A 13040-nucleotide genomic window follows, 5' to 3' on the forward strand; every position below is an offset into this window, starting at 1 on the left:
ACAGCTTGTTCCCTGCAGGCTGTTTTTAATGCTATGCTTTAAAGGGATTTCACTTCTTAAGGAGAAGGCTACCAGTTGCAATCCATTTGAGGCACTTCTGCTTGTATAAACCAATACCATCTCAAAGAAGCCAGTGGCTTCTATCCCTCCCGTTCCTGCACTAGAATATGCTAACCTGTAAAGGTGAGCACGGCTTCCAATTTAGACATTACTCAGTTACAAGCATGAACAGAGAAAGACAAACCTCTCATTTATTAAAAAAATCTTAATTAAAAAAATGTCTGGAAAAATAATCTTGCCCTGTACTTCCAGAAGCAATAGTGCTAAGAAGGTCAGTTTGCCTTGTGGCTTACCCACTTACCAAAGTATTCTGTTCAGCTCACCCACATCTTGCTTTCTAACATTAGCCAGATTTACTTTCCTTAATGACCAGCTTTTATGGCCTCATCTCTACATGTATTTACCCAGCTGCTCTGTATTTGCTAGGTGAGTATGTGTGTCACTTCATGTTTCAGAAGGGCTTTTAACCCTCGCCTCTGGGCAGTCAGGATTTCCTGCTCTGCAGCAGCAGGAACAGGGCGAGACAGGAAACACTGCCGGCTGCTGCCACGGGCTGGGAGGGAGAAAGGTCAGCGGCTGGGTTTGTACCTTCTCATTACTCCCACATCCTCAGGATTGCGTCTAGTCAAGAACTGAACTTAGCAAACTGCCCTTTTATGTTTTCAGTATTTACCAAACTTAATTTGAGTACACATCAGTGATATTCCTTGTCTTTGAACTGCTTTGAATACCGTATTGCTGAGCCAGCACTGACTGATGCAACGGCAATGCCAGATATCCACATGCTCAGTGTCCGTGTCACTCACGGGAACAGAGCCAAGCCTGAAAAGGAGCAGCTTTATCACAGCCCTGTCTTGAGACCATCCATTTTATATTTTGCTAAGTAGAAGCACTGTGGAAAGTCAGCCACTCAGACAAGTCACATGATATTGAACAGCAGAGCTGGGACAATCATTTGACATTCTTCATCATTTAAAAATAGTTTTTAAATATTATTTTTAAACAAAAGCATTTTCCACCTATTTCCTACTTTGATCTGAAGTTCTAAAAGCATTGACTTGAACTTTACTTGATTACAGTCCCATCAAGTTTTGTCCATCATCTTTCTGCAGACACACAACTCCATTGCTGCTTTATCCTTTAGAATGCCGCTACAATACTTTATAGCACTACAACAAATACATTAATGTAAAAGCTGCTATGTCCCTGTACCGGGGTGGGACACTACTGCATACTACCATGAAAGTAGAAAGAGGCAGACTGCTACTCAAATAGGAATGTTATACTGGAATTTATGAACATTCAATTGAAATAAATTTAGCTTTATTCTGAATCAAAATGAAACATTCATAAAGTTTCCCATTAAAAGATCAATGTTTTGTTTATCCAAAGTGCAAAACCAAATTCATATATGAAACATTTCATAGCATTTCAGTAAAGGTATGTATTATTGCAACTTGTATTGGTAAAAACTGCAAGTAACAGTACAATTTAAAACATCATAGCCCCCATATTTTTAAAAAGGAATATTCTTCTTTTAAAATTTATTTAAAAACTGACAGCACTAGTATTTTTCAGAGGCAGCATGGCAAACATCTTTGAGCAATACCACCTCTGCCCTTTGAGCAGAGCAGACCTTAAAGCTGAACATGAAAAAAGCAGCCACCTGCCAATTCTGGTCTCCATAGAGAGCCTAAAGAAAGACATTGATTTATGGTAAAGGTAATATGAATTCAAAGTTAGTGCTGGGACTATAAGACCATAAACAGTGAAGCCTATAGTATTTACACAGCTGCAAGTTCAGATCCAACTTTTTATAAAATTTACGTATTACAAACAAAGAGAACACTGGTGGGGTCTGGCTGTCATCCTGAGACAAGTATATCATCATCTAAGATCTCCTTCAAATTGAGACTTGCTGGATCCAAGTAAAAATACTGCATTTTAATGCTGTTAATAGAAGGGAAACACAAATAAAATGCTTGGTTGTCAGGTAGTTTTCTCGCTCCTGTGAGCAAGCAGACAAAAAAATTTGGATCATATTGAGAAACTGTAATAGTTCTACAAGGTGAACCTCATCATTAGGTCTGCTGCCCCCTGCATACTATGACTTTTGGAGTTTTTGTGCAATATGTATTAAGACTGAATTACAGTGTTAACACAAGACAATTCAACAGCTCTTTCAGGCAGTGTGTGATTTCAGCCATTTTGGCTTAAAAGGCACAAAGACTTCATAGCAATAATGCAGATAACTGAGAAATACTTCTGCTCACAATGGTGCATTAGTGCACACCGAACTTTCAAGCAGATTCCAGGACCTTTTACATAAGACATGAGCACAGCAGCAAGAAATGAGATGCCTGTTGCAATAATGCAATACAACAGGTCTTTGAAATTTGGGGAATCTGAGTAAGTAAAGGTATGCTCCTGTGTTATATTAAGAGAATTTCCCAATAGCAGTTGAACATGATCACTGCGCTGCCCAAACAGGGAGTACTGAGGAGGTGAAATTTCTGAACCAAGTAGCCTTGGTGTTCAGGTGTGGTTTCCCCCTTCCTTCAGTGAAATTCTCTCACTTTCCTGTTTTGCAGATGGGACACAAAAGCAGAGCTCCTATTAGCACACATTTACAAATTCAATCTCTTCTCTCTCTGTCCAAATGCCAAAGCTTTCCTAATAGTTTTCCTTAGGTAAGACTTCATCACCAAATTAAACTGAAGCAATATGACAAGTTAGTAGAATGTATTTGTTTAGTTTCATCACAAAAACCACATACTTGTTTAGGCCAATTTTCTTTTTATTAATAATATAAGGTTCCGTAGTCTCTTAACATTACAACTGAAGTTTTACAGTTAATCTCACACTAAAATGACAAACACTGTTTGGCTTTATTTGCAGAAAATTAAATTACAACCTTGATAAACACACATTTCCAAGATTGAGAAGCAATTTGTGTTTTCTGGATTTCAGTGCTAATGTATCCCTGCCTTTGAGATTTGTTTCAGTTAATTAACATTGCTACGGAAGAACTATTTGGCCTGGCCTCTGTTCACAGCTGTAAGGCAAAGATGACATCTCTAACTTAACCAATATACTATGAGTCAAATCAAGACATGGTTTTTTTTGTCTGCAAGATTTAGATCCTGGATCAACTTCTAACAGATTTGCTTCTTTCCCCTCAAAACTTTTATAAAGGTCTCTCCAATGTAAACATATTTTACAGTCAAGCCATAGTCACCCTGCACCTTTCCTCCTTCAAAGGGAGCAGAAGCTATGTAATTGGAAGTAATTACAAGCTTAATTAAAACTGCTTGAACTTACATATGGCCAAAATAGTCAAGCAAATGCAAAAGTCATGTGTTAGGCATCGGCACTTCTGATCTGCATGGATCAAACTCCATCTCTGAACAGGCTGCAGCTACGGGAAGTGAAGTTGTAGAAAGTAGAGATAGAGAAGGAAGAGTGGTGGAAGACTGTAGTATCAGAGAAAGTAAGATTTCATTTAAATGTTGAATGATCTGTGTGTATCTAGGTCTTCTGAACTTGCATTACATTTTTTTCTATTTTCACTAGGAATTTAAAAGTGAAGTTAAAGACAGTAATACATATGTTTCAGCTGTAGTTTCACTAAGCTCTGACTGGTTCATAAGACAGAGAAATACTTAGGAAGACAGCAATAGGGCAGCCAGCAGAAAAAAAAAATCCATTACATTTGTAGTTAATCTTTTCCTCAGAGCTACCGAGTGACAGTGCTTTAAATCCTTATAGCCTGTTATTTCACTTTCCCATATGACAGTTGACATACAGTAAAAATCTTTACTACGTTTTAAATCACTTCAGAAGTTGTGTCTATTTAAATGTTAGAGAGTATAAGGAGGTTTTACCTGTGTACTTTCAATACAAAAAAAGAGATGAGCAAACCACAGTGAGAAAATTAAAAAAATGGGATGTTGTAGAGCTGTGTTGTACTTTAGTCAAAATCTTAAGAGACCAGTATTAACTAAGCTATGAGTACTTGTTCTAGTTCTCTTTGTGCTGTCATTCTGCAAAAAAGCTTCTCATACTTTCCTTCAAAATTAATTCTTCATAGTTAGACATGAACTTTCATTGAGGCACATAAACACCCTTCATATTTACCAGCTCCTAGAAAGGTCCCCACTGCAGAGCAATACAAGTCATCAGCAGTACACCAGCTGTGGCCCTGTGGTCACCACCGTGCAGCAGGTGAGATGAGGGACTGCTCTGCACAAAAATGTGCAGATTCACTTTGCTGAGACACCTCTGTGTACTTAAGGAACACTTAACCACAGTGTGAAGGCTCAGTTTCCTAAAACAGACTACACCTATTGTTTTGGTTACTGCTGAAATATGAACTCTGCGGGAGAGAAAAAAATTATATATTTTTATGTTGAAATGTTGTGAGACAAAGACCATTCGAAATTAAATGTAGCTGCATTATAAGTATCACATGAACATTCTGCCTTATGACCTGCAGATCATAAAAAAGTTTAAATACCTTGACAGCATGCATTTTTAAAGTGATGTTTTGAGTGTTCATGTTTTTCAGTAGTTTTAAGTACAGCATTGAAATTAGTCTTTAAACAAGTTCAGAGTTGTCTGATATGCAGTATATTTTCAAGCACTTCATACTCTTTTTGGTATATTACCAAAACTGAGAGCTAATTAGACAGTATTCTAAAATAGTTTAAAAACAAAAATGCAATTTATCTTTTTCTCCTCATTAAGGGCACTGCCAATACAAAAGGTGTCCAAACTGACACTACAGAGCTGTGAAGCAGTTGGCTAGAGAGACAGTGTCCTCAAAGGATAGTCTGTATTTCTTCTATCCTATGCATTTACATTAATTATCAAAAAATTGGATAATTTGCTTTAAGAAAGAACCCACCTTAAAAATGGATCATGAGTACTGACAAATACTTTTAGTTTATTTTACTGATTAATATTCAAGTTTCAATGTAAAAATGCTTACTCTCACATGATACTGATCAAGAAAATATTTAATTTTCATAAAGTTCAATGGACAATTAAAATTGTTACTACTTGTGAAGTAAATAAATGATTCATAAAGGTCATAGGAAACTGTACAAAACTTAAATGGGAAATCTCACTTCCAGGATAACATTAGGTTGTCCACTTAAGTATTTTATTAAACTGTTGAGACTGCTTCAAAAGACAGTGCTGGGCAGTTTCATTTGAATAGCCAAAACTTTTTTTTAACTGATAAAGATATTTTGCATCTGTGCAAAACAAACAAAACAGGAACAAAAACCATACACACTAGGACTGAAGTACAGATGAACGCAAAATTTTGTTACAAACCTGTTTTCAACATACAGTGAGAAATGTCCATTGTACAAAACTTAGTGACTGACCTACAATTAATTTAAGATTATCCCAGCAATGCAAATACAACTCAGAACGGTTCAATTGTGTATAATTTTCAAGTAGTACTACAGTGAGAGACTACTGAGTTTTTAGTAATTTGGCTTACACTGTCTCTTTTGATCAAAGCCTGTATTTGTACTCTTAAGTATTTGCTGGTTACAAGTCTGTTACATACTTAATCCTTCAGTACAGTGAGGTACTCCTTGGTGTTCCCTCATCTGTCTCTTAGCAGCTTTCCTTTAGCAAGAGGCTGGGTTGAGCAGCTGCTTCTGTAGAAAACACAGTTGTCAGTCTTTGTCCTCCTTGCAGTTGATGCTTTAAGCAAGAAACATCTGGCAGTATCCAGCACTGAAAATACTGTCAGCTGTGTTACACCGAACTTGGAAAACAAATCTGCATTTCCTGGTGGGTACTTCGTGCCCAGTGGGTTAAGAGCATTGTAAGTAAAAGTCCATAAACATTAACAGTGATGTTTATACTTTATTGGGGGGAGGGGGAAGGGAGTAGCAAAAAAGCAATGTAAGTTACTAGTTTTTAAAGTTTAATCTATGTTATATTTGATTACTGGGATATCAATACAATAAAGTGGAGGAATTTCAACAGTAATTTTTAATTTTTAGTACATCATTTGTGCAGGGCTTTATAAAAGATTTTTGTTTCCAAAGATATTATTGGGGTCCACATATTCTTTAACAGATCTCAGCATTCCCAAGCCAACATCAGAGATGCTCTCCTTCATCCAGCGCTTCCGCAATTTGCCTACTGGAAAAACAAAAACAAAGTGTTTCAATATATGGCAGGATTCAAGGAGCCAATCAATCTTGCGAACATGAATGAATAAACACTGTGTGATAAATGCTTTTATTCAAAAATGAGAAATGTTTTGCTTTATTTGATTTATTGAGCCCACCAGACTATCAAGCTCATTAAGCTCAGCATACTCCCAGAGGAAGACTGTGTTCCACACTGTCTACTTTCTTTAGAAACTATGAAATTTAGATGAAGCTTAGGCTGAAATCACGTGTTCTATTAAGACAGGGAATCAGTATAAGTTTTAAAAAGCCACAAACTAATTTTAACTAGGCAACTGTAACAGAGATTACTAAAACGCAGAACCCTACATTTCTTAATCTCTTTAAACTGAAAACATAACTCAATAATCAAGCTTAAACCAGTACTGGTTTAAATAGCAAAAAATTGTTTCCTATAAAGAAGGCTTAATAATTAATTCAAAAACTCCTATGCTGGCTGGTAATTGCTCAATATCACTACACAAGAGCTTTGTTTTCCATGTAAAAATACTCACTAGCTATAACAAATACAAAACAAAACTGAAACAGTCTTTTAAAAACTCATTTCACTAAATTCTCACAATAGTCCTGTTAAATAGCTGAGAGTTCACATACTAATCAACAAAATGGTCAACTCTGATTAACAAATCATTCAAAACTAGGGACATTTTTTCATTAAACACAGTCCAGCATTTAACTTGTCAGCCTGAAATGCAACCCATTTATCAGTATGATACAATATAGTAAAGGTTTGAGAGACAGAAGCTTTAAGAGTATCTGAAGCTAAATTCAAGCCATCTTTTGTGCCCTGTTTTCAGGGTAACCATCAAACTGTCATCAGAATAATAAATTACAGGGACACCTCTGGAGAACAGAATATATTTGTTTATACCTTAAGGAATACGAGCCACTCACAATGCCAACAGAAAAAGCAAATAATGTGAGACAGAACAAAATTTGCAGTTTGCTAGAAAACAACTATTAGCAGCGTATGTGTCAAGAGCAAAGACCACAACTGAAGGACAAAAGAATTTGTTATGTGGTAGGAACTGTGCTATATCTTGTGGACCCAGCTCAGGAAAAAATCCCCATCTGTAAATATACTATCACTACAATGCGACTGCCTGAGTAAGCTGCTGTGGTTGAATTTTACCTCAGAAAACTTTAATACTACTTCTACAAAAAAACCCAAAGCATGGATGTGGCTTGACCATCACCTTAAGTTACTCACCCTGGCTCTTACACAAGCAGCTGAAGAACAGTCATTACTATTCTCAACTGTTATCTGTAATACAGTTTCAGTGAATGTGTTCTGTGGTTATGGATGTAATTGTCCTGAAAAGACTGCAAACAACTGCTCCAACAAGATGGAGCACATTAGAATCACAGCAGGATGCCCAACAGCTAGCATGCCTGCCTCTTTTACACCTCCAGTAATAATGTAATTCCACAAGGAACTGAACTACTGTCTGAGCAGCACCAAACAGTCGTTGCATATTTAATGAAGTCGCTCACCAAGTGCTGGAAAACAGAAGGTGCTTGGAGTGCATCATTAGTTCTGTCAAAGTGATAATTTACACATCTATCTTGTCAAATTTTCTATGGTTTATACTTTTGAGATAATAAATCTAACATACATCTGACTAGTGAACTGGAAAGAAAAAAAGCTGTACTACAGTTACCAGCAGTCCTTCACAAACATGCTCAGCGCAAAGATTTTAACCCTTTATAACAGCAAAGTTGATCCCCTGCTCCTACTGTTCACATCAATAAGATATACATGGATTTTTCAATTAGTCAAGTTTTAATATTAGAGTTAAAAAGTATTGAAGCAACCTCTCAGAATTCTAAGCTGGTTCATCAGATAAAATGGAAAGGAGACCAAGTGAAGGAAAGGTTCTATGCAGATGACAGCAGCACTTAAATAAGTAATTTATATATTGTTTCACTTCAGGTTAGTTCTGCACTATAAATATTCTGTTCCTCCTCTCCCACAGCTTCAAATCACAATTAGCTTCAAGGATGAGAACTGGAAAGGAGGAAGAAAATGCCATAATAGTAAAAGAAGTTACTGTGAACATAAAAGTAATTCCAAGTGACAAAGTTGCTCACCTCCACTCTAAGACTGGCCAAACAGCTTTGAGCCAAGGAAGCCTAACAAAAAGGTCTCAGTTAAACCTTACCACAGACTAGGGAAAACTTACTTCCCACTTCTAGCCTAGAGAAAGTACACTTTTAGTTTTAGCCCTGCATGATGCCATTTGTCTAGAACTGACATGAGACAGTGCACAGAACCAGAACTGATACAAGCATCTACCACTTACAGGCTTTCAGCAAAATATGCTTTTCTCAATTAAAAAATGAGATCCAAATAGCTTGATTCTATATGCTACATCATAAAATTATTAATAAGGTTCTCAAATCAACATAACATTGTACAATCAATTTCTAGTAGCGTGGTATGTTACTACTTGCCAACTCAGCTACACACACAGTCCTTGCTGCCCCAAATGGAAAAAAACACAGCCCTCCCTTCTTGCATCTTCTCCTCTGAAGACACTTAATCTTGCACCTGAGGGGAGGGTGTCAAGAGGATGGAGCCAGGCTCTTCTCAGCGGTGCCAAGCAATAGGCCAAGAGGCAATGGGCAGATACTGATGCACAGGAAGTTCCACCTGAACATGAGGAAGAACTTCTTTACTGTGTGGGTGACCATGCACTGGAACGGACTGACAAGAGAGGTTGCACAATCTCCCTCACTGAAGATATTCAAGAACTCCCTCGATGCAATCCTGTGCAATGTGCTCTAGGATGACCCTGCTTGAGCAGGGAGACTGGACCACTGTGGTCCCTTCCAACCTGACCCATTCTGTGATTCTGTGATTTTAATTATCCAATCTGAAGTACAACAGAATTAGTTTTCAAGTTTTACAAGTGGCAAGTGGCCTGTTCCTGAGGTGTGCTGAGCAGTCTAATAATGCCTTAAAACATTCACTGCCAGGAAGCCAGAAATCTCCAATCTGAACTCCAGCCTATTACATACTGTACAAACACCCTGGCATGGCAGAGAGCCTACTTCACACAAGGCACTTCAGATCAGAAAACCAAGAAGCTTGTTTAGTAGCAACTCTAGACAGTCCAACACCAATATTATTTTAAAGTTTTTATCTATCATTCTAGTCCATGTATGAAAGAGAAAAACGTGAACTGGCTAAGTAACTTTTTCCCAGCTCTGACACATGCTGGTCCAGCCCTTAGCTGGTTTCACTGGAAAAGTTGTTCAGCCTTCCATTGCCCTTTTCACTTGATCATTTTCGAAAAATGCATCTGGATGGCTACAAAAGTCTGGTTGCTAAAAATGGAGCTAGCAAACAACAGGCAGCAATTTTTTTTCCTCATTTTTGGAATAGGAAGTACTAGGGTACACATGAACAGTCTTGTAGGGAAAGTTTTCATATAGCTGACTGAGCCCAGGAATTAGTCTACACCCACGCAGAGTATAAATTTATAGCATTGTGGTCCCAGTGGAAATGGGCTCTAGTGGCACTGCACCTGGCTCTAGACTTCCTCTGCTTCAGCCCTTTCAATCTTGAAGAGGTAGTTACTGCATAACAATAACTTTGCAAAAGGAGCAGCAGTGACAGGTCCTAAGAAGGATGGAGCTCTTCCAGCTGTTGCATGCTCTTCCTGAAGCTAGTAGTCTCTACAGGAAACAGCTCTCTGCTCTTAGAAATTAACACATTATTATTCTTCCAGGGAGAACTCTGCAATACCGAGAAAGGTTGGTGCACTACTCTAATACATGGTAGCACTGGAGTATATTGGACCAGTGTACGTCAAGTCTACTATATCAGTAACACTTACCATCACCACATCATGTTGCACATTTTTGCTTGGTATCTTAGAATCATAGAATTAACTGGGTTGGAAGAGACCTCCGAGATCATCAGGTCCAACCCTTGATCCAACTCCACTGTGATTCCTAGATCATGGCACTCAGTGCCACATCCAGCCTCATCTTAAAAACCTCCAGGGATGGTGAATCCACCACCTCTCTGGGCAGGCCATTCCAACGCCTGATCAAATGTGATCTCAACAGCTTAAATACTTTCAAGTTCTCTGTTGATGAGTCAGAAAGTCCATTGCTTTTTTGTTTTTTTGAAAAGGCACTGAAGATGACTATTCTATTAAGACTTTCAACAGACCAAGGAGGAAAATATAACTGTGTTACTATATTATTTCACATACAGTTACTCCATGTCTGACAAATGTCACAGTTTCAACTCATTCTAATAAGTAGAACAAACTCTATCATGATCAGACTGCAGTGCTTAAACTAAGGGTAGAAATACTTTTCCTGTTCAGAAAAGAATGTGTTCAACTCCCCCCCAAAAAAGAATTTTATCATTTCAGATTTTTTAGTTTGTGTGGGTTAGTTACTGCAGCGTACAACTTAAGCCACAGCTTCTTACTGATGCCAAAGCACTGCAATGCCAAATGAACTTGAATGCAAATGAGGTGTAGGGTTGTTTGGTTTTTCCTTTGTTTTCTTTTCAGGGTTTTTTGGGTTTGTTTGGATTTGGTTGCGGGTTTTTTAGTGTTGTGGGGTTTTTTCTTTTTTTTTTTTTCCCCTATATAAACTGCCATTGATACTATAGCTAAACCTGTGCAGTGTGGGCTACATGGTTAACCTTTACTCTAGTCAATCTGTCTGGAAAGGAAAAGAAAATTAGTTCTATTACGTTAAATGGGGCTATTTTCCTCCACTCCACAATCTGATAATTGTTTTCTTAAGTAACCAGTTTTAGTTAAAACAGTTCCTGAAACAGAAACAATGTATCATTAATTTTTACCCTGTTCTTTAGTTTTACACAGGTCCTTAGCTTGGTAATACGAAAGGGATCTGGTCCAAATGCAACCATCTCCCTTCTGGTGCTGTAACCCAAAGAGATTGTAGTTGTGTTTATATACCAGCCATACCTACTCAGCACATGTTATTTCACGTATACAAAACTAGGCATGTTTTATGAAACAGGAATTCAAGCATGAAAGGTGTGATATCATACAGGTGTTTTTAGGGCTTGCCATAAATGATTGGACTAATTATTTATCTATACTTAAACTTCTATCTACAAGAAATTAGCATTTAAAAAGCACTATTAGGAATGACAAGTTTCTGAACACTAACTGTGGCTCTCTTACATGACTCTCAAATCTAAAGATGAGCAGTGTTCAGAAAAGCAGAAGGATCAAAGCTGTGCTTGAAAATGTCCACTATCCCTTTCTAAGTGTAGGACAGACTCAAGTCAAGGTGAAAACCAAAATGGAGGGGAAGGAAGATATTTTCAAAGTTAAGTCCTTCTGAAGCTACTCTTTGTAAAGTTAGGAGTATTATGATTTCAGTTCTCAACTGTGGATTATAGCCACATGTCTCACCTGTAGTTCATCCTTCCCCAGATGTAAAGTCATGTGGAGCTTTACACAACCCAGACTGTCATATATGGCCACTTCTTCACTCAAGGAGTATATGAAGATTGACTTAAGCAAGCTTTGTATTTCCTATAGCCTCAAGTCCCAGACTACATCTGTTTTCTTTGATACACAAACCCAGAGCTAAAATAGCTCCATTTATCACAGTATGATTGTAGGCAGACAAACCAGCCTGTCTGTTTCCAGATAGTGAAAACAACTGTTATTAATCACAATTACAAGACAAATACCAAAAGAAATTGCACCAGTATTTTCTTGTACCCCACACAATAGACCAGTCTTAGTGCTAAGAGTGATAAGGTCAGTAAATAAAACTGATACTATTAGGCTAATTCTCAGCAGCACATCTACTAAGCACTGGAAAAAATTAATCTTGAATATTGTACACAATGAACTGCCAGACGAAAACACTCAAGGCAGAAAATACTTAATAGTATCAGAGGCAGTCATGAATACAACAGGAGCATAAGAAGTAGAACAGAAACCCAGTTTTCCATAGTTGTGAAGTTACAAAGTTCAAGCATGCAAGGACTTGAAAATGCTACATAGTATTTTTTTTTCTTAATCAACATATGCTGTAAGCAAGGTTTTACATGGTGAGTGCAAATACATCCAAATGTGTGACAAGCTCCAGCTGCTTGGGAGTTAATGGATGAAACGCTACTCACAGTACAATACAGCTGCCACAGCAGGCAGAGCACAATAGCACATCAAGTGGGTAATTCTACATCATACGTGTGAGAATTGACAGGTCCACTACACCACTATATTAAAGATTTAATCAGAGGACAATAAGAGCATATCAAACAAAAAATACTGAAACCCTTTTCACTCATGTGAAAACACCCACACATCCGATACTGCTAAAGCAGAGTCCTTTGTGTGTTTCCATCACAAAGCAAAAAACGCCGCCTGAAAACAGCCACACCTAAAAGTTTCAAGTCTAGGAATCACCAACATGTTTTCAAGCACAGCTTCTGCCCTTCATATTTTTCCCCACAGAGAGCTTTGAGAATTACAAAGGTTTTGTCTAGTTTTAAACCATACACTTCCTCTTTGCTCTTATATCTGTGGCCAGGCAATGCCCCAAGAGAACAGAGAGAAGAAACGCAGCAAGTTAACCAGTTTCAAGTAGCTAGTGGCACAAATCAAACTGACTTCACAACAAGTCTTCCTGACATCCAAGCTTACAGCATTACAAAGGACACATGCAGTCAAATTAGGCTATCAAAGTTTGTGGGAAAAGCATATGTAAAGCATCAAGTACATGAAGTATCACTGATATATGACTTTG

At 37.7% G+C, this 13040-nt stretch overlaps 1 protein-coding gene across 2 annotated transcripts in view; it reads right to left on the minus strand.

Moving 5' to 3' along the window:
* Positions 1 to 5202: 5202 nt before the first annotated feature.
* Positions 5203 to 13040, minus strand: part of AGPS (alkylglycerone phosphate synthase) — a 52909-nt gene continuing 45071 nt past the window's right edge. The window contains exon 20 of one of the 2 annotated variants that reach the window (XM_050340240.1): positions 5203 to 6225. In XM_050340240.1, coding sequence (XP_050196197.1) covers positions 6107 to 6225 — 119 coding nt within the window. In that variant the 3' untranslated portion in view covers positions 5203 to 6106. Of the gene's footprint in view, positions 6229 to 13040 lie in introns of both variants that reach the window. The other variant, XM_050340239.1, reaches the window with a different exon arrangement.

The sequence above is a fragment of the Myiozetetes cayanensis genome, unplaced genomic scaffold, assembly GCF_022539395.1.
Source record: "Myiozetetes cayanensis isolate MyiCay16 unplaced genomic scaffold, myiCay2020 scf9, whole genome shotgun sequence".
NCBI lineage: Eukaryota > Metazoa > Chordata > Aves > Passeriformes > Tyrannidae > Myiozetetes > Myiozetetes cayanensis.